Source organism: Moschus berezovskii, chromosome 21 (assembly GCF_049115385.1).
Source record: "Moschus berezovskii isolate FMDL1 chromosome 21, NW_MosBer_1.0, whole genome shotgun sequence".
In the NCBI taxonomy this organism is placed as follows: domain Eukaryota; kingdom Metazoa; phylum Chordata; class Mammalia; order Artiodactyla; family Moschidae; genus Moschus; species Moschus berezovskii.
Genome location: NC_142480.1, coordinates 41,598,479 through 41,626,336, shown reverse-complemented (window position 1 = coordinate 41,626,336; position 27,858 = coordinate 41,598,479). Strand labels below are relative to the sequence as shown.

Below are 27,858 nucleotides of genomic sequence, written 5' to 3'. Positions count from 1 at the left end.
GAGTTTCTCTAGTGTGTACGCTCTACAAAGTAATATATACGCACTTTGTGTATTGAGAAATTAAAGAATAGTAACTAAAAAGTTATTACATAAATCAAGTCCTTTTTGTAAGAAGATGAAAATCCCTATGTATGCAGGACAGTATCAGTTCTCCCACCACATCTTAGAAATTTTGACAAGATAATTTTGTTGACCATCATGAAACTGTCCACTTTTGGCCAACTCATCCATGTTAAACGGCGGAGGCTTCCCCACCTTGCCCTTCTCATTTACGACAGATGCGCCACAAGGAAACTCCAAAACACCGGTGATGCCTACAAGGCCAGAGGAATGGAGGGCGATTGGCTCATGATCAGCGTGGTAGCACCATCAGCCCAGACTCAATCAATGACAGCACCCAAAGCCCCAAAGGACAGAGAGAAGACAGCATACCCGACGAGGAGTCGGATGATTTTAGAGCAAAAGACCAACCGTCAGGAGTCATGGACGCACAGTGTGGTAGGCGCAGCTCCACGGGCTTCAGGAACTTGAGGCCATGGGGCCCACACATCACTAGGGGGCTCAGCAGGGTCTCACCTGGGGGAGGGGAGAGCATGGAGAAGAGGTTAGACAGCTGCCTCCTTATGGACACAGTTCTTCTCACCCTTCTCCTAACCACAGGCCTTAAAGCCAAAAGGGGGTTAGTTCTCTTGAATGGCACTGACCAAGAGAAACGTAACAGACCCCAGATGTAATTTAACATTTTCCAGTAGCCACATTACAAAGTGAAACAGGTGATGTCAATTTTAGTATTTATATAACGTTGTATTTGCTACAGAGTTAAGTGAGTGAAAACGATCTATTTAAGGAAACAAGCAAACACTGCTAAAATATTCTAAAAGAAGTTGTAACATGGTTCATTATTATGTCATCCTGAAGACCCAGGAAGACTGAAAAAACTAAGAGCATTCCATTCCCAGGTTCTTGAAACAGCTCAGAGGCACAAGCTGCGGCAGCCAGTGGGGATGCATCTGCCCTGTGCGGGGTCTGGGGGTGATGAGGGCTGACCCAACAGCTTTACCTGCACTAGCAGGCAGCTGCTCCAAGCCAGGCTTCTGGAGTGGGTGTTACCTGTTACCTAATCCATCTCTAGAGCTGCCAAGGGTAAAGGACTCACAGATGAACCTGTGGGAGGGCAGCCAGGACTGGCTGGCAGGCCCCTCTCCAGCAGAAGGAACCTGAGGGCAGCCAGGTATCCTGTCTCGCGGCCCGATATGCCTGCAAGAGCATGCAGGCTGCTTGAGGTGCGCACCCACCCTTCTCTTTGTCCAAAGGCGGCAGGATGCTGTTGTCACGGCAGACCTTGAAGTAGATCTCCTGTTCCACCCCCTCGGGAATGGCTCCCTGGGGGATGATGATGCTGACACCGGTCTCAATGGAGCTCAGCACCCCACCATTGCTGTTAAACACGCCGCGGGCAGTAGCCACCACTGTGTGCCCGTCTTCATCTTCGTCCTCCTCCACGGCTGAGGGACTGAGTTCAGAAACAGCCAGTGAAGTACATTGCTAGTGACACATAGAAGCTCCCACGGCTGTGCTAATCAAGCATATTTCTTCACATCATTAAGTTATTTTAGTAAGTAAAGTTTCAGTGACAGATCCTACTCACTGGGGTAACTGAGCATACACTTTCGGGACAAATTTTGCAACCAGAACATGCAAAGCCTGATACACTGCTCACCCAACATCTTACATCCATGAAACTGGTGTTTCAAAATTGATGGCACATCATGCTTTGATCCTTGTTTTTTCCTTCTGAGTGATACAACAGTGGCATCTTAGACATGATAGAATATACAATCACTAGGCCTCCTCTCTCTCCACTGAGGATTTCTGGTGTGCACACATTTCCCTTCCCACCCAGAGCACAGACATCCAGCTCCATGAAGTCATGAAGACCCTGGTGCAGGCAGACACATGTAGAGAGGGGCCAGCCCGTTTGTGTGGTCACACAAGGTGGAGAGGATGCGGTACCAATTCTCCTTCAAAAGTGCCGGGGCTTTGGGGATCACCCAGAGTTAAGTTCTGAGCCAGGACTAAAAGTGAGCAGCAAGATAGGTGGACAAAATGAAGCTAAGTGTGAGGGCCTGCAGCCTCACTCCTGAGCGGCCAGAGGCAGGAGTGGACCTGCTCCTTCGGGACCCTGACTGTCCCTCTGCTCCAGGGGCAGCCTGCAGGCAGACCTGACTGTCCCTCTGTACCAGCGGATGAAGAAGGCTGTCACGGACAAGGAAGGGGTTCAGGGAGCTGGCCCCAGGCAGGCTGGCTTCTTCTCATCTACTCACTATCTGACCACAACTGTCAAGACAGCGTTTCTTTTTACCCTCGCTGCAGATGAACAGTGGGTGAGGAAACAAACTCTTTCTGAGACATTCTCCAGATATGCCTCCCCAACTGGAGGTCAGAGGACAGATCGGGGCTGTGTCATGCTGAATGAGCTGCAGTGTCCCTCAATCTGGTTCTTACACAGCAGGGACAGTGAGTGAGGATAGCTGAGCCACATGAGCAGTGGCTTCAGGACTCATCTCTGCAGAATCCCTGCTATGGCAGTGGTTCCAGCGTTTGGCATGGCACCACTCACCTTCAAGTCTGAGCCGAGATCATCAGGCAAGTACCCCAACTACATCTGACTCACATGAGGCCAATCACCAGGCCGGGCAGACAAGACTCTTACCTCACGGGCACTGCTCTCGGCCCCGTGCTAACACTGTTTACTTGGTATTTCAGCTTGTTGTCTGTGTGGACAGAGAAAGTCTCCACGCCACTGTCAAACTCAGGAGGCTGCGCAGACTTCAGGAGGGTTTTTGGAGAAGCAGGAGCTTTGGAGGACAGGTCAGGTTTGTGTGTGGTTTCATTCGGCAGGAGATTGTGGTTGAATTTAGGACTTTCAAACTTGCGTTCGAATGGCCGTGCAGAGCTTGTGTATGGTTTTGGTGTGAATCGATTGTATGCTGGCGTGACCGTTTTCTGTGTCTGCTCGACCCCATTAGCTGGGGCTTTCTCTGCGAAACTCTTTTGGGGGTAGAAGGCAGACTGGACAGCGTCCTCTCGGGGGGCTGGTCTGTAAGCTGCTGGCTTATTCTGAGATGGAGGTGGGTCCGGTTTGGACACTAACGAGTTCTGAAAATCCAACGACATGGCATTACCTGAAAAAAACATGTAGAAAAGTATTTCAAAAACTTCTGAAAATGATTTAATCTGTGAATACTGAATTACTATGCTGTACATCTGAAAATAGTATACAGTCAACTATACTTCAATAAGAAAAAGTAAAAAGTATATTCAGTGGCCTGAATAAAAACAGAATTAGAAGTCCATCTCTTACTGACTATAATGGCTGGTGTTTGACACACTCCTCCAGAAATGAGAGAAAGAGAAAACCTGTCCCAGCTCTCAAGAGACCAGCACAACTTTGATACCAAAACCAGACAACGACAAGAAAATTATAAACCCCAATTTCTTGTGAGCATGATAATACAACTTATCACAGAACAGAATAAAGGAAATAAATCATAGGATCCTCTACAATGCGTTTGGCCTTCTGTATCCTCGGATGTGCAGCCCAAGCGGGCGGTGTGCGCTGTACTACACCAGTCCCACCAGGGACTTGTGCATCCATGGATTTCATTCAGTGTGCATGCGAAGTGGGGGCATCCTGCGGATACCGAGGACAACTGCACATAAAGTCAGTTGATAGAATGTTTTCAGCAAACTAGAAGTTCAGTTCAGTTCAGTCGCTCAGTCGTGTCTGACTCTCCGCGACCCCATGAATCACAGCACGCCAGGCCTCCCTGTCCATCACCAACTCCCGGAGTTCACTCAAACTCATGTCCACAGAGTCGGTGATGCCATCCAGCCATCTCATTCTCCGTTGTCCCCTTCTCCTGCCCCCAACCTTTCCCAGCATCAGAGTCTTTTCCAGTGATGAAGGGCACCCAGAGAATTCACACACTGCCCATCTGCTCTCCCGAAGTGGGAGCTGGAGAAAAAGAAGTGTGTTACTATTGCTTCTATTCACACTGCACTACACATCCCAGCCACTGCAGAGAGGCAAAAAATTAAAAAAACAAAAAGGCATAAAGTTTGGAGAGTAAAAAGTTAAACTTTGTCTGCAGACATGACAGATACGACAGTGTGTAAAGAAAATCCTGGCATACAGTGACATCGAATCACAGCCCTGGGAGTGGACTCCTGTGACTACAGAGCAGCACCACCTGCAGCAGTGGGATGTGAGCAGGAGACATGAGCTATGTGTGTCCTGTGAAGGCACCAGAGGGGGTGGGGTGGGGCTATAGGCCCTCCCATGGCTGGAAGGATGCGGGCTGGAAAGATGGCGTGAGGCTCAGAAGAGGTGTACTTGCTAAGACAGGAGAAAGCTGAAGGAAGCAGAAGGGGTGGGGGAGCGCCTTGGGCGAGGGTCAGCATGGGTGAGGGAGACAGTTTACTGATCACAGATGTGGAGGACAAGACACAGGCAGACACGCAGGGACACCCCCAAGGTGGCCCTGCTGAGAGACCTCATGGGAGAAGGGATGTCACCATGATTTTTACATACCACCCTTCATTTAGTTTCGGACATACTGGTGAACTCCACGTACAGAAAGTGAGCTGTGTTAGGCAGAATAGAGAGAAGGCAATGGCAGCCCACTCCAGTACTCTTGCCTGGAGGATCCCATGGACAGGGGAGCCTGGTAGGCTGCAGTCCATGGGGTCTCTAGGAGTCGGACACAACTGAGCGACTTCACTTTCACTTTCATGCATTGGAGAAGGAAATGGCAACCCACTCCAGTGTTCTTGCCTGGAGAATCCCAAGGACGGCGGAGCCTGGTGGGCTGCCGTCTATGGGGTCGCACAGAGTCGGACACGACTGAAGTGACTTAGCAGCAGCAGCCAGAAGGCAACAGTCATGAAAAAGATGTACTTCTAACAAAATCCTTATTGTTCACTGTCCTAAGCCTATAGGTTTCAAGTGTGTCTTTCTTACTTAAAGCCACTTTTACTTAGAAAGCACGAGGCTAACTTTAGCCTCGTAAGTCTGACTGTAACAGTCGTCTGTCCACTCTTGAACTGTCTACCTTCACTGTGCGCCCCCTTGGTATGTGCGTGGAGGCCGAGAGCCGCGCTGGGGCTAGGTTGAGCACCCTGGCTGTACTGAGCAGGCAGTGGCGGAGGGGGGGGCGTTGCCTGCAGCGGGTCATAGCGCTTCTCCCCGAACGACCTGTCCACAGCTTCAGCCTCAGCAGCCTTCCCCCTGTGAAAAAATGAGGACACATCAACACCTGAGGATGGATGCACGTTACCAAAGAATTTCCCATTCTTCTAGACATCCCCAAGTTGTTTGCTTTCAATTGAGAATTTCACAATTTATTCCCCACGAGTATGGGTAGTCTACCAAGATACACAAACTAAGTTAAGCCATCATCAGCACCAGAGATGTGAAGACACTACAGATACAGTAAGAATATTGGTAAGACATCCAGAAGATGGCAACCAAAAGGCAGATGAAATTTCGGGTACACTACTGTTGTTCACAAAAAATTATAATGTTTGGCAAGTATTTTGAAGAAACATTTAATGGCTCAAATCCTCCTTAGATTCCCATCTGCTTTTGCATCTAAGGCACCAGCTTGGCACCAGAGGATGAGGCAGGGGCTAGCAGGCGTTTTTGCTAAGGGCTGGGCAGGAAATGTTTCAGCTTCTTGGGCCACACAGTTTCTGTCACAGTTCTTCAAACTCTGCCCCAAATCAGACAAAAGCAATGTTTAAGGGACAGGACTGCTGTGTCCAGTAACGTGGACACTGTGGTCTTTAAATCTGCCCTTGATTTACCAGATCCATTCTGTTTAGCAATTCCTACAGGAGCAAACATTGCTTGATTTTGAGACTCATTTAAATCAAACTGTGCCATGTATGCTGCTTTTTTTTTCAGTTGCCAACTGTTCATACGGGAACACATAAAATTCACACGTGAAATTCAAAAAGAAGACCTCTTTACAATAGGACCCAGGATTGCAGTGCTGCCAGCTGAGCTCTGCAGAGTCCCGCTGCACCTGCTTTACGCACACACACAATAGCACAGAACTTGGAATGTTCACAGATTCTGGTCACAGTCCAGTCGCATGGTCAGCTCAAGAAACTACACCCTTAGGATGATGGGAAGTCTGCCACGTGTGCACTGCAAGGGGCCCGCACGGCATAGCTCATACTAGTGTCTTACACGGATGCTCCTGGACCAGCAGTCAGAGCTAGTCTAAGAGCCAAGAAATTTAGGTGATGGCAAAGCCAGCACAAAAGCAAAGTCAAAGAAAACGGTCAGTCTAAGTTTGCCACAAACAGAACTATGTTTCTGCCTCATGTTATGTTAATGTCTCAACTTGGCTACACTGAACCAGTCCTAGTAGTTAACAGTCCTAGTTACTAAATCAAACACTACTACTGCAGGGGTCCCAAAAGAGACCATCTAGATGGAAGCTTTTAAGAGGACATAACAGCCTCTCTGAGCTCAGACACGGCTCCAAATTTCCCTTTCCTGCTGACTTAGGACTTGCTTACCAACACTGTGTAAACGACTTCCTTATAACACATCCACGTCTGTCTTCATTATTGTGAGTCTGTTCTGCTCAGGTATGGGCCCACCTGTGCCTGCATGCGATTACACTCCATTCTCAGAACCAAGTTCGCCACCAGTCAGGGGTCAACCAGAGGCAGAACCAGAACACACAAAACATAGGAACCCAGACAAGCACAGGTGAGCTTGTTTGTAACCCAGCAAAACCCACAAAAAAGAAAAGCAACCGGAGGCCCAGCAGACAAGCAAACAGAAGGGTGCAGCACGGAGCAGGAAGATGACAGGCAGGACCTCGGAGCTCAGTCCCCATGCCGCCCCCTTCACAGCGCCCCCCGCTGACAACCGGACCAGAAGTCACCAAGTCCCCTCAAGCTGAAACAGTGATAGAAGGCAAGTTTGTTCCTGCCTTGGGAAAACACCAAACAACTCTTCAATATCTTCCCTCAAACAATGTCACTCCATAGCAGAGCCTGCTTTTATATTTAAAGAACAAACACCAAGAAGAATGAAGAGAAGCAGCACTGAGTGTGCCACATGGGAAGGAGGGGCTTCGAGGTCAGTCTCTTAACTGCTCACCCTCTTACCTTTGTCAGAGCACTTGGACCCTGACAACCCTTTGACATTTAACATCTTTTCCAACGTAAGAACCTCACACAGATGACACCAGGGTCGAAGAACAAAGCTGCACAGCCCAGGCTGGATAGCACACATGCTGAGCTGCTTACCACCCACAGAAACCAAGCAAGTATGACACAGCTAACATTTCCCTTCAGAACACACTGAACTTTGTGTGACTGACTCCACTTGATACAAGTCATCCTTTGCTTCATCTTATCTTCGGGAAAATTTACATCTGAAGTGAAGTGACTCACTTGGAAGAGTAACCGGCAAACTGTGGCTGAGACTGGGGATGAGCCGGCCTGGTGGGCTCGGAGAGGTGGCTAGCAGGGACGTGGGCCGGGGGCTTGGCCTCAAAGCTTCTCCGATCAAAGTAGGAGAGCTGCTTCCGGTAGTACTCCTCATCCTCCTCGGGGTCATAGTGATTTGCCCGAACGATGTCTTCAGGTGGCTTCACGTGAGGCCTCTGTGGTTCGGGGATCCTGACAATGAATGATAAATGTAAGAACTTCTGAGATGTTAACTTGACAAAGAGAACAGAATAGGTACCTCTGACCTTCCACTGACACCCTGACTACTCGTGACCTAGCTGAGCAGGGCAGCCATCAAGGCCGAAACTTGGGCCCCACGTAAACCCATGTCACACTCAGAGGGCAGACTTCTCCTAACACACCCCGTCTACTGAGCTTGACAACCACCTGGTTAGAAGCAGCTTATCAGAGAAAAGACAGAAGGGAAGTCAGACAGTGGGGAGCTCCAGCACATGCACCACTGTCAGAACAACAACTGAGAATTCAAGACCTTGATGCCAGGAGTAATAGACGATACACAGGTAAGGAAGGAGCTAGACAATCATGAGGGAAGCACGCAGCAAAGGAAGTCAACTATCAGCAAAGTGAGGTATTGTTACTTAGGCCCTGCTGGGTAATTGAGAAACTCAGCATCAAAAACAGATAAACTAGGTTTCACACCAAGAAGGAGGGCTAAGCTTTCAGTTATTACACATTTACTCCATGTAGAAGAGCTTATCTGCTAATGATACCAGCTAAAGGAGACACCGTAGTAGTTTACATTTGCATGACAAGCACTAGGCATCAGGAAAAGCAGAAGAAATTAGACAACAGTTCCTCTTTATTACAGCACAAATACAAGTGAATGAAACGTCGGTCCAGAGAACTGCTCAGACGCGGCCGAGCACTCAGCAGCAGGGGCGGCCACCGTGAGGGGCGTGCACAGCAGGTCCCCCGAAGCCGCCTTCCGCCCAGTCATCCTGGTGCCGACCGTGCTCCTGACCATGGCAGGCACGCGTCACAAGCTACATGCTCACCAACAGACTATGTTTGGGCTTCCTGGGGTGCAGGAGTTGGGACTCAAGAGTTCCACTGCAGGGGGCATGGACTCTGTCCCTCCTCAGGGAACCAAGATCCCACATGCTGCACAGTACAGACAAAAATTTAAAAAAAAAAAAAAAAAGTTCACAGCTATCTGTTTTCTTGTCGCTAAAAACTAACAGCCTGTGTGCCAACAGCAGTATTAAACTAAAAACATCATTCAGAAGTTAGGGCTCTAAAATGGTATGTTAGCATATGTTAGCAATTTGCTAGGAAATTGTTTTCAGATTTGTTTACGGAAAGGATAACAAAGATGTGCTGCGGAAGATAAAATGAAGTTTTGTCTTTCTAGGACCACTGTTTCAGTGGGAACATGGCAGATTTCAACTCAAGACCAGCAAACCCCCTGCCTCCCCGCCCCTCCCCAGTTGGGGCTTGCTCCCCATCCGTGAGGCTGCAGAGCACCCACCTATGTGCTGCTCTGTCGTGTTCACTGAGCTGACTCGGAGCTGGGGCTTTGGGACCTGGGACGGGAGCACCTGCTGGTTTTGATGTGACTTCTGGGGGCTGCAGAGAAAGAAGACACACATCCTTAGGCAGAGATCAAGAGAAAACAGGTGTTGCTTAGGCATGTTGCACGCTCATCACTGAGTGTGTTCTGCACACAAGGCAGGGAAACAGTGATCACATCTTTACCTTGAAACTAGTGGAATGGCTCTCATCCTTCCTGTTCTCCATGGAAGCGGACCTCTTGTTCTCAAACATCTTCACTCTGGTGAGCACTGACTGGGGCTTCATGGCTGGGTCTTCCTCCTCCTCGGCGGGAGGTGGGGGTGGAGGCAGGGGTTTGGTGCCTGTGGGCGGGACTTCGGGCTTGTGCTGGGATGAGGGGCCAAGTGGTGGAGCAAGCGTGGTGCTGTGAGGAGGCTCGTAGTGGCCCGGGCCTGTCCTGGAGGGGAAGCCCTGGGCTGGCACTGGCTCGTAACTCCGAGGGTACTGGTCCAAGTATGGCTTGGGCTCAGGGGGCCCCTTGGGGCCAGCGGTGGAGTAGGGCTGCGGGTCAGGCCGGTACCTTCCATGCACGTCGTACCCGGGGGCAGGGACGGGCGGCTCTTCGTGCCGCAAGGTGGAAGTCCTGGGCAGTGGGTCGTAGTGCGCTCGGCCTTCATAGGACAGGGGCACTGGCTCCTCAAAACGGGGGAAATATCCTCGTTCTGTGGGCTCCGCGGGAGGCTGACCATCAAGAGGCCGGGGCTGGTAGGGCTGCTTGTCGTCGTAGTAGGGCCACTGCTCCTCGTAGGTGAGGAGGCGATCGTCATAGCGCAGACGGGGGTCATAGTTCCGAGCAAACTGCTCTGGGTAGCTAGAGGGATCATATCTGTATGTGGGCTGCTCCAACTCCCTGCCGGCCTGTCGCTCTGTGTACAGAGGCTGCGGCTCGTAGCTCAGGCCTTGCTCCTTGTCTGGCCTCTGTCCAGCGTGAGCTGCAGCCGGCTGCTTCAAGACGTGGTTCTGTCTCATCATCTCCTCAGGGTAGGGGTCCTTCCTGTACACCTGTGTAAACAGCCATGCTTAAGGACACAGGCTGGCTTCAAATCCTAGTCTAGTAAGAGACAGAAACGACATGTTCTACCCTGTATTACCAGGACAGAGAGATTAGTGGAGAAAGCAAGTTTAAGTGAAAGCTCAAAATTTATAATGTAAGTAGGGGCGTTTATGTTTCAGCATGTATCGACACTAAATGAAGTTTAGTAGAAAATTAATGCATTCAGCTGTTGATTCCACTTGATTTGGACACTGAAAATGGAAATCATAAAGAAAATTTATGGACATAATAGTAAAGCAGTTTACAATGGATCTGAACAATATATTAAGAAATTTTGGAAGATTCTAAAGCCAAACATTAAAAAATCTATATATTAAGAAATTTTGGAAGATTCTAAAGCCAAACATTAAAAAACCTATAAAAGTATTAGGTACCAATCCCAATTAAAAGACCTATTTAAAGAATCAGGCACCACTGGAAGCCATGCAGACTGCAGAACCAGATGACTCGTAGTGATTTGAGAACATGGTATTGAGCCCACAGTAAAAGCAGAGGACACTCGAGGGAAAGCAGACGTGCTCATGTGGCAGGCTGACGGGGAGCGGCAGGTGAGTGCAGCCCCCGCGGCACAGGTACCTTTGCTGGGCCCACATGCGACGGCAGGGACGGCTCTGGACCTCTGAGCTGCACGTGAGCGGCCTCAGTGCCTGGAGCTCGTAAAGAGTCGGCGTGTGGTGAGTCAGAGGAGAGGGGAGCTGGGCTCGGCTCCTCCAGTCTGACATTAGTTAGGTCTACGTGAGGATTAACAGCAGAGGCTGATGGTGCCGGGTTTGTTTCAGGCGAAAGGTAAGGGCCTGGAGATGAGGCTTCTGCTTTCTGTGAAGTGTTTAAAATATTTTAAATATAATGCTTCTGTTCACTGCTAACTCCCCACTTCCATTTATAGTGGTTGATAAGACATATATTTTAAGTGTGCTGAGTTAAAAAACTGTGACCTTCATATCCTGAATTTTTTAATTTCAGTATACTGCTGTGTGAGATTCTAAACACAAAAAGTTTAGAATTAAGTCCTTGGTATTCTCCAGTTGAAATTAGAGATTAAATCTTAACTTGCAAGAAAGGACACCACATTCTTTAAGTCAGTCACCACATCCTAGACTTTGATAAAGTACCTCCACCTGCAGAACATTGATGCTGCTGCTTACCTGTTGAGAGGCTGTTTTAAATCCAGGGGAGTCTATTCTATGGCCTGGCTGTGGCTGCGCTTGTGGTGAGTAGGGAGGATATGCCTGGTGGTCAGGATGCATTCCAGAGGAGTCCTCTCTGACAGGCTCAGAGGACCGGGTAATGGCAGACTCCGGGGGAGTCCCCACCTCATCATTTAGGGTCTCATCTAGTTCTTGATCAGTGTAGGCCCCGCCTTCTGTATCTGTGTCTTCATAGTCAGAAGTGTGTCTACTGTCCGTGCTATACATTGAGTATTCACTACCTGGGGCTGACAGGTAGGACAGACGATCATCATGCAAATCAAGGTCATCACTTGTAGCACCATCCGCCTGGGTCAAATAAAAGTAAATTAAAAATTTTATTCAGTAGTTTTATAAGAGATGGCCTTTATTTCACAAGGGGATTGAAAAGTATACTTGTCCTCGGAGAAATCATAGCTATGTCTAGAGGCTTCTGTGAGGAAAGGTCAAGAAGACTTCACAAGCACACATGCGGACACACAAAACACCCTCAGATATCTGAAGGGCTTGGATGAGTGAGGTCGGCTGGCAGGCCATGACAACACTGGACCCTGATGCCCAGCCCCAGAAGACCACAAAGGAGCCCTGGCCTCCTCTGGTTCATGGAACCTAGTCACTTGCTAGTCTGTCAGCCCAGAGCAGGGTGAAGAGGGGGATGTGGCCAGGCCAAGCTCACAGAAACAAAGACACACCGACTGACAGAACATCGCACATGAGACTAGGAGATAAACGCCACAGTTCAAGCTGAGTAAAAGACCTTATGTATATATAAAATCTATATATGAAGATTAAAAGTTGGTATTTGGACCTAGAGTTTTTATAAAACACAATGGAAAAGCATCAGCTAAGTGCTGGCTGCCTCACTAGGAACTGCTGTTAAAATATAACTCTGCACAGATGCACCAGTGTCCAGTGGAAGCAGAGTGGGGGTAGACGCAGGAACGATACTCTACGCAGGATTAAGAGCTGAGTTGGCTCCAGGCTCCACCGAGTGTCTCCTGAGCCAGTGAGAGAGAACACAGAAGTATCTGAGGGAACGGGAACAACAGGCTGTCAGAGGACACTGACATGACGCTACTGCCTGGACCACACACGACAGCCACCCCCTACCCTGGTAGACCCAGAGGTGGGAAATGGCTTGAGAGCTGGAAGATGTGGAACCCAGAATTCTACCAACACAGACTGATGGACAGACAAGGCCTGAGCTGCCTGAATGGCACTTCCCAGTCTGGATGCTGGCTCTGCAGGAGCTGATCCTGAATGCCTCCTTCCGGGTTGGAAAAACCAGCTGTCCCTGACCAGCGGTTTGGAAAGCCAGGAATGATGGGCGGAGTCTCTCCCACTGCAAAAATCTGCCTGCTTTCTCCACTTGCAGAGCCTGCAAGAATAACCCAGGGGCCAGTCGGGGCAGTACTTATGGCCCTAGGGACAAGCAACTCAGAACTCTCTGATGTGCTGCAGGGTATGAAAGCAGAAGAAGCAAGAACCAAGCGCTTGGAGCCAGAGATAACATATGCCTCCTGTTAAGAAAGCCCCAGGATGACTTTCCTTGGTCATCTTGTAGGGAATATACAAGACCATCAGAACTGCAGAGAGGAACTCTTCCTGGAAACCAGGTGGAAGTAATTAACTCATGGGCGTTCAGGGTGGAAATGAAGAGAATCTATTTAGTTTAAGAATCTCTTAACTAAATAGAATCTCTTAGTTTAAGAATCTATTTGGAAAAAATGTACTAGAGTGGAAGTGGGGGCATAAGTCAAACTTGATTTAAATTTTAACACCTTTTCTGATTTACAAAATGCATCAAGACTATTATTCTAATAGTAAATGACTTATGAGACCTATTAATATAGATCGTTTTAATTACTTTTTATTAATATTCCTCACATACCAAAATAGTTATGGAGTTAGACCTTCATTGTAAAATCCAAGCAAAGGAAGCACACAAAGAAATCAAAACTAAGATTAGTGGAATAAAAAAACCTCTCAGATAGGTAGGCAAGTATATTGTGTGCATTTATAAACTAATAGCACTTCAAAAATCACCAGTTAAAGCTAACAGTCTAGCTGACAAAGGCTGCGAGCAGAATTGTGTTGTCCTGGATGGTTAGCATGGAGTGGAAGTGATCCTACTCACCCAAGGCCACAGAGTAAGTTAGTAAGTATGTTGTGGGAAGTGCTGCAGTGAGTTGCTCCACCTCTATCTATCAAGTTCCCAGCTGACACGTCAGTGGTCAGGGGGGTCTCATGATCGCATGTGAGTGGTACTGACACGTGACTATGGGTGGGAACAGCCAACACCACCTCCAGACGTCAGCGTTAGGACATCTCCTCTTGTAGAGGTGGTGTCTTCCAGGTAGGAAGCAGGGATCCTGAGCATGCAGCATGCACTGCACTGGCCTCAGGGGCCACAGCCAGGCAGGGGAAGGAGCAACGTGCAGGGGAAACACAGCAGAAACAAGCCGACGCGGAAATACAGAAACAAAAGAGAAGAGGCATTCTCAACTTTCCCTAGCAGCGGAAACACGAACAATGTCATCTGAAGGCAAAACACATGTATAGCAAAAGCTTCTTTAACTGTGTATTCTGAGGAGAGTTAACAGCAAAAGGCAGTGCATGCTACTGTACAGAACACCAGAATGCAAAGCCAAAAGTCTGGGCTGCATAACCTGACTTTTCCAGTGTGTCTCAGGGATGTTAATTAACAGAAATCCCTCAGGGAGGGACTCAGGGCCATGCTTGCAGCAAGCAGCAGAGCCAAGTCCCTCACTGCAGCCCCTCCGGCCCCCACCATACTGCTGTGTGTCCGTGCTGCCCCAGGGCCAGGTCTGAGGACAGTGGGCCCTGCCCATTCCCTGCCTTTTCCTCCAGACAAGTCCTGGATCTCACATGTAGAGGGATAGCACTTTGGGGACCCTCATCAAGCCCACTCATCCCCTTATTTCCAGAGGAGGAAGGAAGCCAGGTTCACACTCATTCTCGGTCAGGTGGGTGGAGTTGGAGCTCAGCCCTGCTCTTCCACATCAAGAATTCTGAGACAGAGAATACCACCGGATGGTAGCTTAGTGGGCAGGAAACTTCTGAATCCTTTACTACCAAAACTAATTCCATAACCCCACATGCAAACTGTGAAGACCTAGACAGCCCCCTATTCCTCCAATACGTTGATCCAAGTAGAAACGGTGTCTGAAAGGCTTCTATGAGTTGTCGGATGGGTTAACAATAGGAAACTTCTTACCTTTCCCTCAGAAACCCATACCAACTGGTTCTGTTGCTGCTGAATTGCTTCTTTCAATGCACCATACCAGCCATCATTCATTGAATTTAAGTTAATTGTAGCTGAAAAACAGACAACAGCAGCATTGTTCTCTGGTTAGAACACTGCCACAAAATAAGAATTCACTCAACACTGCTTACAGCTCAGCCTCCATGCCTCCACCACTGAGTTCTCTGACAGATGATATCTGAGGACACACCCCTGGAAATGTCTGTTTTGGCACCAAACCATTTCTTTCCATCAACAGCAGCCATTAACACAAGAGCAAGCAAAACAGGCAAAGGTTATATGAGTTTTAATATTTAAACAACACATTTTTGCCCACATATTACTGCACAGAAACTGTAAGGTGAAAGAAGGCCTTTAACGTACTCACTTGTAAAAAGATGGTGATTATTTTTACGAAGTTTATGAGACCGCTCATATAACTTCCTGGCGCTTTTCCGAGATTCTGGACATAACCTCATCCGCATTGTTTTCACACCCTGCTTAGAGTCCGGGTTAAGGAATACCACGATTGGATACCACTGGGCATAGTTCAGACGATCTACTGCATTGGGCGTTACATCCAATAAGGCATGTTTGTCCTAAAGACAGAAGGCGAAAGCAGACACGGACACAAGACACAGGTAACCATCACCTTCAGAAGTCCTACCCAAGACTACGTTCCAACAGGAACAGATGTTTCACTCCAAACTGTCTCAGAAGCATGTCAGGAAAAGGTGTACTCTCAAGTTAATGCTATATACTTTCTAGCCCAATATAAGGCAGAAAGTCTTAACGAGCTCACTTTTTGCTTACTCACAAAGTTTAATTTATAAATTGAGTTGCACAAAGATATTTGAAACCACATATAGCAGGAAATACATTAAATTTAGAAAGATTATTCTTTCCCATTTTTATATTTTACACCACCTCTCCTGGCAGTTCACTTTTAAGACAGCCCCAATACTTGCGAGCAGAGAGTGAAAATAAGTGTAACACTGTAATGGTCCTGACACAACCCTGTGACTAACACACATTCCTGTCATCTGAGCACCAAAGGGCAATCTGAACTGTCCTGCTGTGACAGCCGCAGACTGCCCACATGAAGACACTGGATCCCTTTCTGTGTGATGACAGCTCATCTTCTGAGGCAAGTACTACTTACCGTCCCTGACACCAACTGTTAGAATGTCTGGCTGAATTTTCTCATGGTATGCCAGTAACAACTTGAGAAAAACTACCTCCTACTTTCAATTTAGCCAGATTCATCCCACAGCTTACAATGAACAGGTCAACTTTCAGGAACATACCTGATCTATTATCTGCTTTATTGTGTGGAGGCGAATAATGCCGGAGCTGCGCTGGTCGGTTCCTGCATCCCGAGGTTCACTTTCTAGTCAGGAGAGAAACAAAACATCAGATTTCCACTGCTGAGACCAGGCCCTCGACATCTGGGCACTTACGACACCGTGGGCTCCACCTGCTGGATGTCAGCAGCAGTCCCATGTCCCTCCTGACCCAGGAGATACAACTGCGGCCACATGTCCTCTCTAGGGCTGCCCCGGCTGAGAACACCTGGTGACATCAGTGCTTCATACCATCAGAAAGCAGGTGGCCGCTCACCCCAGGTGCACGATTCCAGGGGTGCCCCCACCCAGCAGTTGAGCAACACTGGATGAAGTGTGCTTACAAGATCGAAGTAATATTTCACAATGAACAACATTTTAATCAGGAAGCAGAACTTCAGCATAAATCGTCTACTGGTCAAGAGAAATTGCCCAAATGGCAATTCTCTCAGTTGAAAATCAGCTTTTAAAGTCAACAAAGTAAAATTATAAATTCTATGTTTGGTCCAAATATTTAAGTTTAAAGTAATTAGTTTTTTAAGATGCATGTTTTCAAAAATGTTCCAGCTATTCTGAGGCAGAGACATAGAAGTGCGGAGGTCAGGCTGAGGGACAAGGGGGACGAGGCTCTCACAAGACAGAGAGGGCTAGCTTCCAGTCTGCTGGACACAGGCAATGACGGGGAGACCACCTGGGAGTTATGGCTAGAGAAAATGCTACCAGTTTCTAAATTCAAAGACTCTTCTTTGATTCAAAGAGGGTATATAACTAAACGATCTGAACCCCTTTTGTAAGACCCTGGCTGTAGAATAAACCCAATTTAATCCATTAATCAGTCCTTAAGACAGAACTCTGTAGGTCTTCATACTTGTTCTTCCTAAATTTAAAAGACTTAAGCTTGGTTACAGGTGGTATCTATAACCATCAAGTTCTTTAGGCTAAGTGCACAACCAAAAAAAGATCTCTTCTGAAAAGACTAACAAACTGAGTGGAGAATCAGAAGTGAACATTTTCTAAATTGCTCAAATTTTACTATCATTTGTCTGCATCTTCTGAGTTTCAGGACACACATGTCTTCATTCAGCATCACCAGCAAGCAAATGAAAAGTAATGTATGCAACACAAATACAAAGGCAACACCCTGCTCATGTAAACCAGCCCCTGGAGCTCACGGTGCCACAGGGGCAGTCAGAGCGCTACAGCAGCAACAGGGAGCGCACCCGTCTCTGGGAATTCTAATGAACCCAGCACACATACACACACACAAAGCTATGTACTGGAGTGTTTACACCCCGCAAACAAACTGCACAGATTTACTAATACACCCTCTGTATTAGTAAAATATAAATTTGAAACAAAATATAGAAACAAAGGCTAATCAAACCACAGATTGATTATAGAATAGATAATAAAACGAACGAGTTATCCACTAAGAAGGAAAATGGAGTGTACACTTTTCTAAACAGTATGAAACCTCATAAAAGTATGAAGGGTGGGGAGGGTGGAGGAAAATACAACAGGGTAAAATTGAGGGTGATGATGAGATATGTCAAAACTAATTTTCTAATTTTTTCCTAATACAAAACGGTGTATTTCTAATTAGAAAAAATGTTTCTAAAGTTTTTACATATAAATTAAAGCAGGCCTAAGGGGTCATAACTAAGTCTGTGGATTTAAACTACCATGGTAGTTAAAATAAGAAAACTGAAAGAATCTGCAAGCAAAACCTGTAAGGCATTTAGAGCACTACTTCCTCAGTATCTACACGTAACACCAAAACACTGTAAACGCCTGCAGTGACCAACAGCATAACCATGCTTGTATTACCTTCTGACGTTGATATCTGAGCTCTCTATTTGCTTAATGACTGAAAAAGCTGGGCTGGAGCCAGAAAGAGCTGGGTTCAGAGCTGAGTGTGACCTAACTGGTAGTCCTCACGACACCCCAACTAGGGAGGTGGGCAGTGCACCCAGCCTGCCGAGCTCAGGGTGAATATTTGGAGAGCTGCCCTGGGATACTGTCAGGATTAAATGTGACTGTGGGCTAAGGGAGAGGGACCTGGCAGAGTAAGGACACCATCACTCAGGTTTCCCTCCAATTAAACACGTGGGGTCACTGACAAATTTTCACTTACAAAAATGTTACTTCTAGAAGGTGAACGGGTCAGATCTACCTTTAGAGGAGTAACTAGTAAAGAAGCACCCTCAACCCCACTGAAAGTCTGCATTGAGACCACTTACTTGCGATCTGGTAAATATCTGGCTCCTCTCTTGCCAGCTTCTCCCTGGCAACATCAGCTATCGGTCCAAAGATGGTTACGGGCCTCAGGAATCCAGCTGAGAAGATACAGATGAAAAAAAGCACAGTTTATGTTTTTTCTGTCTTAGGCAAACCAACAGGTATTAGGCTGCTCGGCAGGAAATAGACTACCTTCTCGAAGAACCACCCTCTCATACGCCGGGAACTTGGTCTGGACTGGCTGGGCTGAGAGATCTTCTCGGCTCTTGCGCAGGTTTCTCTTGGAGCTGCGCAGGCCGCGGAACCTCCAGAAGTCGGCGCGGTCTCCCCCTGCTGTCTTGGGCAGTGTATACTGCACACTGGCTAACTGCTCAGCTCTACACAAGAGAACACAGAACAAAATGCACAAGGACTTGTGGTGGAACACAATGTCAAAACCCTGGACAGAGCTTCACATGGAATGTAAACCTTAATGCTTAAATTAAAGGAGTTTATAAACCTAGGTCAGTCTTAGACATGGTGAATACAGTGAAGACTCCCCGTGGGGTTCTGAAACCTTTTCCTCATTCCCTAACCTGCTCTGCAAGATGCAGCGGAATGCTCATACCTGTTCTTATTTGGGATGATGCCGCGTTCCACCTCCTTATGGTTTTTGCCAATCCGAATGGCGAGCCAGGAGCCCAGCTTCCCATTGTATAGAGTGTCCACAACACGGAACACCTCTCCTTTGTTAAAACTGAGTCCATAGGGAGATTCCTTCTCATATTCAAAATGGGTTCTAATATAGAAAGAATCACCCACATCGGATTCTACGATGCGACGATAAACTAAACGGAAACAAAATATATAATGCATGGAGAAAAATTAATATGAAGAGAATACATTAGGTGAAGATTCTATTGATAACGTTAGCAATGACAAAAACAACTGTATCCAACTAACAGTAGCTCCTTCCTAAATATTCTGTCTCGTGGGCATCACCATGAGCTCATGACATGGTGACTCTTGGCACTCCCCCCTTCTGGATGAGGAAACTGCTGCAGACACCCATCAGGCAACTTGTCCAGAGCCACATGTGCTTCCTGCTTTGGTCACCTAACAGTCCTGCCTCAGCCCTGCACAGATGCTCCTGCTCTCTGAACTATGGCTCTCAAATGAGGGCAACCCCGTACCCGTCAGAGAGGGCTGGCATGCATGGAGACGTTTCTGATAGCAGCAACCGTGTGTGAAAGAAGGTGTGTGCACCAGACACCTAGTGAGCAGAGGGAGAACTTCTCAAATCGCCTGAAGCGTTAACACACGGGACGGCCTTCACAACATTAATGGTTCAAAATACCAACAGTGCCAAACTTGAGAGACCTTGTCTGTTCTAAATGAAAAGTGCATCTTCTTAATCACAGAAATTAGTCATTCTCTTGAAATTAATGCCAACAAACATCAGAGCATACTGCTTAGAAAACATCAATACAAAATTCAGAAGCTGCCCATGCACGGTTCTGTGTAGAAGAGTATACAATTTTCCCACAGATGGCACTCTTACTTAAACAGAAGGCCAGAGACTCTGGCTGGTCCCATTATTGTGCTGTGCTAACAATAACAAGCACAGTGTAAGATTGTTGATGTTGTTTAGTCACTAAATCGTGTCCGACTCTTCGTGACCGCATGGACTGTAGACCACCAGGCTCCTCCGTCCATGGGAGTCTCCAGGCAAGAATACTGGAGGGGTTTGCCATTTCCTCCTCCAGGCAATCTTCCCGACCCAGTGATCGAACGTGCATCTCCCAAATTGGCAGAATTCTTTACTACTACTGACCCACCAGGGAAGCCCCACAGTGTAAAGGCTGTGTGCCCCTAAATGACAAAATCCATGGGGTTAACAAAGTCATTTATCACTCGGCTTTGAGTGATTTATTAAAAACATTAACATTAAAATTCCTTTTTAAGTAGTCCAGCATCTCCAGGTTTATTTTCTCAATTTCCTGAGAGTAACTCACCGTCTTTTTTCTTCTGAGCCAATATGGTCACTTCTTCTCCTTTTGGGAGGTCAAGCAGGAAGAGGACGGCTTCTTCTCTTATGATATTCGTGAAGTCTACATTGTTTACCTGTTAAAATAACGTTTCACAAATTACTACTGGCCATATTTTAAGACGATAAAAACATTTAACTACACAGGAAATAAGTATTTCCAGAAATATCACATCTCCAAAAATGAAAATATTTATTTTTGGAGAAAAGACCCTAGTTTGTAACAAGCAGAAACCGAGTAAATAAAGTGAGTTAAAGTATAAATTCATTTAAACAGTGACAATGCCACGCAATATTAGAGATCATACACTGCAAATTCCAACCAATTCAGACCAAGAAAGCCAACATCTAATTCCAATGACTTATTATTGTAAAATCTCTTAATTTAAACTTTGAAATTGAAGTCCTGACTGTACAACAGAGCCCTACTTCTTAGGACTCTCTGAGAAGCAATCAGAAGGAAATAGCGTGTGCGCTGTGCCCCCTCAGTAAGAGCATGTGTACAATACAGGCTCAGAGTCTGCCAGGTCAGTGCTCACTCGTATCAGAGACCCCTGAGGACCTAACGTAAACGTCATCAGTGACTGTTCGCAGGGTAATGGAGATTTCCTTCTATTCATCTTCTGGAAATTTTCCACATTATAGAAAATGTTTTCAATAGATACTACCTAATGATACAAAGCAAAAATAAATTATGAGAAAATATTTTTAAATGACATATAATTACTTCAAACAGCATATGGAGTGGGTAAGAGAATAGGTCTACTTAATTATCACTGTTGTATCTGAGAAAACAGAAACATTGTAAATACAACATCAAGTGGAAATCAGCAAGGCAGAGCCAATGAATGCCCTGACCTCCTTCCAAGCCAAGTGTGAAGGGGAAGGGGGACAGAGCGGCCACAGGCAGCCACCACGGCCTGAGGGAGCTCACCCCACGCTCAGAGGGCGGTTTCTGACTGCGAGCTGCTGCCTCAAGTGACCAAACCCAACATGAAGACAGGGAAGCAAGAGGAAAGAGGGGGTTGCTGAAAATGTGCCAGGTTTTAGGAAGAATGATTCAAGAAGGTGGTGGGAAAAGAACTAAAACATTGATCGACTAGGAGCGCCAGAATGACAGTGTTATGAAATCCAAAGAAGAAAGTAATTACTTAAGGTTAAAACACGAGTAAGAAATACAGAAAAATGAGGGCTGAAGATGCCATCAGGCTGGTGGTGCCTCACGGAAATCCACCGTGAGCCATGGTGAAGGTGGAAGGCAGGCCACATGGCCTCATGACACAAGCAAGCAGGGAAGGGTGCCACCTTACCTGCAAGTTCAACAGCCAGAGGAGAAAGACAACACAAGGAAGATGAGGAACCAACGGGCAGGGAAAGAGAACTCAGAACAAAGCAGTCAGGAAGAAGAGAGCAGAGCAGAGGGGAAGCGGGAACTCCCACTTGAGAGCTGGTCCTCCGACTAGAATGGGATGGAGTATATCCAGCAGGAGGTTTGGATATTTTAAAAAGAGAGGAGATGAATAAAGATGGCACTATGTTACTAGGTAACACTGCTTATGGAAAAGAAACAAAAACACAAGAGCCCACTGGCATACTGCATCTCTGGGCTTCCCTGGACTCTCATCCTTGTGGATGTGAAGCTTCAGAGTGAGAGCGGCTTATACCTGTACCCGATGGACACCCATCTTGGCACACCTGAGCCATCACTGGGTAAAGGGGCCCCACAGGCTGCGTACCTGATTCTGCCCTGCTGGCAGGCTGAGGCCTACAGCAGAGTCCAGCCAGCAGGAATGCTCAGCTGAACTGGAGATAACTGGGTAACACTGTGGGCTCTAAGACTTGGTTTTTCCACATTCTACAAATATGAGTGATTAAAATGAAACCAAAGCCGCATACTGTACAGTCACACCTAACATGGACGTGAGCAGAGGCAGGAAGGGGAAACCTGATGGAATCCCATGTCCTCTAACACACATTACAAGCTCATCATAACAGATCTGCTATACCTTGCTCTAGAGACCTAAGTATCTGAAACCGTGTGAGTTGATCATGGACATACCCTGAGGATTTGGTCGCCCTCCTCCAAGCCTTCTTTGGCAGCAGGGCTGTCTTCGAGAACACCAGCTACAAATATGCCAACATCGTTTCCACCAGCTAGCCGCAGACCCACACTATCTCCTTTCCTGAATTTTACTAACTTCATGCTGGGCCTGTTAAAACAAGTATTTCATTTGAACCAGTTAAGAGAAGCTTAAACAGTTACAGCAAACTGCTATAATGAAAACCATATTTAGAATAAAACAAAGGACCATCATATCTGAAATTTCCCCCACCCCACTAATTTACTTAATAAAATTTAGCATTAGAACTCAAAATCAGATTTAATAGCACTTTCTTTTAATTTCTAATTATCAAAAATAAGTTCTGAAATATCCAAATGTAATATGTTAGTACTGTTTTACATAACAACTGTAAAATTACTTCATGAATACATATTTTCCCAACTCTGACTTTTGGATATATATATATTAACGATGGATAAAAAACACTTCCATTTTTCCCATCCCAGTTCATATCATACCATCTCTACCAAATTACTGAGAAGCCCTATTGTACAAAGGTAGAAACTGAAGTGTAAACTGACAAATTTCCCTAATACCAGGAGTCAAAATCAAGCTCTTGGCACTGTGCCCGAAAGACAGTGCTTTTCAAACTCCGCAACCAGAGACTCTTGTAGTAGCTCACACAGATTACTTGCTCTGAGGCCCCTTTGAACTTTAAACCAAAAAGCTCACCATCCAGCCTTTCTGGATGAGCCCATGTTAATCTCTTCATGTTGGAAAGAATGGAGAAGAACTAATGAAGACACATTAATTCCTCTATTATCAGTGCAGGGTCAAAACTCTTGACACTTGTGAAACAAATACTAAGAATGCCACAGAAGAATGGCTACTAGTAACTACAGATTACCCTTTTGGGTAATTAATAACAAATTACATACATAATTACAAATTACCCTTCTAGGTTTCCATAGCTATCCCACATTCAGAGACAAGAAGACACAAGGTCTTTTACACCTATCTGGACATGAAATGTAGAAAAGTTCTTTTAAAGTAACAGTGAACAAATAAGTAGAAGTTAGCAGTAACTAAAACACACAAATCAACCAATGAATGAGTTGAGGGGACAGAGACAGATGCCTACTTCTTTAAACCAACTAAAGACCACTTTGGCTTTTAGGACTTATAAGGTAGTCCCACTAGATCTGGTTTCTTCACATGAGCTAACCATGAACTGGGGAGAAACCTGAGAGCATATAGATCAGACAAGGTCACTTACTGCAGGGGGTGGTGGCACTGGAGGTCCCCCGAATCTATGGATCATGGACGGTGAGCCCCTTGCTCATGGTGGAATCTACTTTTCCACCTACATCAAGAGCCTCCTCTCCCAAAGTCAACTATCCAGAGAGCTCTTTTAAGCACCCCCTTAAAGTCCTTAAGATTCCAGGCCCTAAGTCCTCTCCTAACTCTGAGCAACCTAGAGCACCTCAAAAGGTAACAACAGTGGACTGCAGTCTGCGTCCTTCAGGAAGACTCCGCTTTTAACAACCACCATTCGAGAACAGCTCCAGGCGCCATCTCAGGGTCACGTGACCAAGACAGGGTACTTTATTCTTGGCCCTCTGTCGTATCGACAGCACACAGCAGCAGAAGCCTCTGCCTCAAACACATCCACAGAGTGTGAGTGAACCCCAAATACAAACCCTGCCCACTCCTCAGTTCTCTCCCTATCTGTCCTTCAGGGCTCCTTCTGGCAAGTCTCTGGAATCTAACAAAGTTTTGGTAAACCTTAAAGAGTCAGGAAAGTGCTCAGGCAAGTCTTAGGAAAAACAAGAAGATAATAGGAATTATCAGTTACCTTGGTGATGGACAGGGAGGCCTGGCGTTCTGTGATTCATGGGGTCGCGGAGAGTCGGACACGACTGAGCAACTGAACTGAACTGAATATTGAAATGTGTAATCTTAAATTTGTGACACTCCCACCTATTTCAGGAGCTGTTTCTACCATGATGGGTCTTAGGGTAACAACCCAATTTCCTTCAGCAGAGAGAACAGATGAGAGCAGGGGTCTAGATCTAACCTACTTTAGGAGATTTGGTAATTTTCCATTATTCACAACCTGTCACCTCTCTTTTACCGCAGAGGCATCAAAAAACTAGATGATCACGACTGTTTGAAATCTGGACATAAAATCTACATCTCAGTCTCAGTACATAAGATACAAAGTAATGAAATGTCTGGAAATCAAACACTGACTTCTGAGGTGCTGACTGGTCTAGAGCAGGTTCTCAGGGTGACCCTGCCTCTGGGAACATCTGGCAGCCATCTGCAGGTGTTTTCAGTTGTCACAACCAGGGTGTGTGTGTTGCACGTGCACCACCGCTGGCTAGGGGTGCTGCTCAGCACCCACAGTGTATAGGACACTCACACGATGAACAGTTACCTGGCCTCAGTCCAGGTGCTGAGACGGAGAAACAATGAATTTTTTTTTTTTTTTAAAGCCAGGGATTGAGAATGCCTGTGAAAGTTCTCATGTTTAACTAGAAAGTTTTTCTTCTTGTTGGTCATACTACATAGCATGTGTGATCTTGGCTAACGAGGGATTAAACTCATGCTCCCTGAATTGGGAGTGTAGACTCTTAACCACTGAACCACTACATAAGTCCAGAAAACAATTTTCTAATTTCTGATCCAAAAACTAGGTAGAAAATAGCTGTGAGAAAGAAGTAAACATCCAAAGAAGTATGTTTTCCTCTAATCTCTGATTCTATCATATAAATAATTTAAAAACTAAACAAATGAAAGTCTAATCAGAGCATTATGCAGCACACACTATGTATCAAAAGCATTTGTAATACAGGTCACAATTGAACACTCACTCTAAACCATCATCAGTAACAGGCAGAGAAAACAACACAAGCTTAAAGCCACATTACCGAAGAATGCCATCTTCATGAGTTGAATTGGGCAGTACGCCATCAGATGGACTGACAGGTAAATCCACATCTGGCTGTCCTACCTGGGCATACACAGGCTTTGGTTCTGAAAGAAGAGAAAATCTAAATTGTGCAAGAAACACTGTACAAAATGGAACAAGCAACCACTGCATAACCAAACAATAAAAAGTCTGCAAAATACAGTGAAAATGAAGTTCAGAGAACCTGATCAGGGACATATATACTACATATGCATTTATCTGGGTACATTTTATAGTCATATATTCTGTATCTTTATAACATGTATGCACATCACATGGTCGCCTGTGCTTTCCATAGCTCCAGCAATTAAAGTCTGAAAAAAATCCACTTTTTAGGAAAGAATAACAGAAGAATGTATGAAGAGAGAATCCTTACATTTCTCTGCTGGGACTGTCACTTTCTTAACTATTGTAAAATTTATTTTTAAATATACACATTCCAGGAACTAAGCAAGCAAAGCAGAAAGAGTTTTTGGGAGAAGGACATGAGGGACAATAGAATCGGAACCTCTAGGCCTTTCAAGCAACCCTGCAGGATCTCGCAACCCTGCAGGTTTTCACGTGTGGTCTTGCATCCAGCTCGGCAAGGTACACTTCATAAAGAGTTTCTGAAAACACTGTCCACTGGCAAGATAACTTTTAAAAGTGTCTGAAGTCAACCTAATGTTTCCCTTTAATGAGCAGTGTTTGAAAAGCAACCTCACTCATTGTGAACAGCTGAGAACCATGAATAATTTCTACGTAGAAAATCTGAAAACCATTCAAGAATGCCTACTCATCTACAGTGACCTCCTATCCACATAGAAAATGCTGTAAATACAGAAAAATTCCATGGGTAGTTACCTACATGGGTAGTAGGTAACAGCAATAGTAATAACTGCATTTTTGTATCTCCTGTAAATATAATTCTGTAAATTGTAAAACAATTTAGTCTGACTGAATGTTTTCTGCACTTCGTATTTCATAGGCGAGGCTTACCTGGAAGATTGGGTGCTTGTTTCTCATTTCTCTCAACTACAACTTCTTCCACTGTTTTAGGCGTGTGGTCATCTGCATGCTTTACTGGAGTCGAGACAGCCCCAGGTTTAGAAATTCTCTCTTCCTCTCTGCTCCGGAGACTGTCAGTAAAACAGAAAGTTATGAGCACACCGTGAAAATCATTTATAAAGAGTACAAGAACAGCCAGGACAATGTCAAGAAAGGATGACAAAGGACTTTCTCTAAAAGATATCAAAATACTGTAAAAAACTCAGTAATTAAAACTAGAGTAGCACTGCCACAGATCCACATAGAAAAACAGAAAATGGAGAGAGACTTCTGCAGGACCAAAGTTTATCGTGGAGGCAGCAGGCCAAAGCTGCTGGAACAGAACAGCGTGTAATAAGCAGTGTCAGAACTGTTCACTAATCTAGAAAACCTAGCTCACTACGTGTATCAATGACATAAATCAATTTAAGATAAAGTCCCAAACATAAAATACATTAAAAAAATTTTATCAAAAATACTTTTAAAGTAAGTCTCAATTAACAAAAGCCATAATATATCAAGTAAATACATAAAAAGCTTTAAAAGGTGTGAAAATAGTTTGAAAAAAATGTCATATGTAGAACCAAATGAATTCTAAGTTCAAACAACTGAATATTAGCGATTTGACCAAACAAAATGTAACAGAAGTTCAATTACACATTGATCCAACAATAAGGATTTGATATTTAGATTATATAAGAACTATACATCAGTTTAAAAGAGACAATTCAGGAAAAAGTGACTACTAGGAAGAGGAAATTCACCAATAAAGAATGAATAAACAGACAATACACAAAAACTATTCAACCTCACTAGTAACAAGGAAAATGCAAATACAAAAAACTAGAGCTCTTACTACTCGTGAGAGTTCTCCAACCATAACAAGCTGTAAGAAGGACGTGGAGATACAGACATTTGGAAAAGGACAGTAGAAGTAAGTGTAAACACAAAAAACGAATATACAACTACTTGATCAAAAAATAAGAGTTATTTATCAAAACAAACAAAAAAAACGCACAGACACAAAAACCTCGAATCCTACTCTTTATCTTGAAGAAACACACATATACATGTTCAAGAAGATTTTATAAGAATATTTACTCTGATAGCAGTTCAACTAGCAATAAACAAAACTTAGTGCCCATCAACAGTTCCCCCCAAAAAATACAAACTATTTATATATATATATAAAGGCCAATTCATATGCTTCACACAGAAAGATAAATCAAGATCTACCATTTAACGTATTGGTAGAAGGTTTTATGGGTGAGTTCTCCCAACTCTGATAAAACTAATATTTTTCTTCAATCATCCTAGACAGTAGAAAAATATAGAAAGCTCCCTAATTCACTTTTTAAAGACTTTTTATTGTAGAAAATCCCATACATACATACAGAGAACAGTGTCATAAAAATCTCACGTACCTATCTTTAGTATTTTTCAACTTTCTGTTGATTAGCAATTCAACCTTAGGCTAAGAGAAGCTTTAACACCCAAATCTTGAGAATTAAAAGTACCAAATGAGAAGACAAAAACAAAAACATTTTAAAAGACAAATGGAGGGAAAAAATTCC

At 45.3% G+C, this 27,858-nt stretch overlaps 1 protein-coding gene across 7 annotated transcripts in view; it reads right to left on the bottom strand.

Moving 5' to 3' along the window:
* TJP1 (tight junction protein 1) overlaps positions 1-27,858 on the bottom strand; it is a 266,030-nt gene that overhangs the window by 2,013 nt on the left and 236,159 nt on the right. For 2 of the 7 annotated variants that reach the window (XM_055417981.2, XM_055417984.2), the window contains 19 exons: positions 26,237-26,376; positions 25,218-25,323; positions 22,281-22,431; positions 20,190-20,298; positions 18,803-19,022; positions 18,388-18,572; positions 18,198-18,293; positions 15,922-16,004; positions 15,003-15,213; positions 14,588-14,688; positions 11,308-11,658; positions 10,739-10,978; positions 9,253-10,110; positions 9,026-9,123; positions 7,480-7,707; positions 5,115-5,290; positions 2,714-3,185; positions 1,296-1,513; positions 433-576 (listed from right to left, as the gene is read on the bottom strand). In XM_055417981.2, coding sequence (XP_055273956.2) covers positions 433-576; positions 1,296-1,513; positions 2,714-3,185; positions 5,115-5,290; positions 7,480-7,707; positions 9,026-9,123; positions 9,253-10,110; positions 10,739-10,978; positions 11,308-11,658; positions 14,588-14,688; positions 15,003-15,213; positions 15,922-16,004; positions 18,198-18,293; positions 18,388-18,572; positions 18,803-19,022; positions 20,190-20,298; positions 22,281-22,431; positions 25,218-25,323; positions 26,237-26,376 — 4,187 coding nt within the window. The remainder of the gene's footprint in view (positions 1-432; positions 577-1,295; positions 1,514-2,713; positions 3,186-5,114; positions 5,291-7,479; positions 7,708-9,025; positions 9,124-9,252; positions 10,111-10,738; positions 10,979-11,307; positions 11,659-14,587; positions 14,689-15,002; positions 15,214-15,921; positions 16,005-18,197; positions 18,294-18,387; positions 18,573-18,802; positions 19,023-20,189; positions 20,299-22,280; positions 22,432-25,217; positions 25,324-26,236; positions 26,377-27,858) is intronic. The other 5 variants (XM_055417982.2, XM_055417983.2, XM_055417985.2 and 2 more) reach the window with 5 other exon arrangements.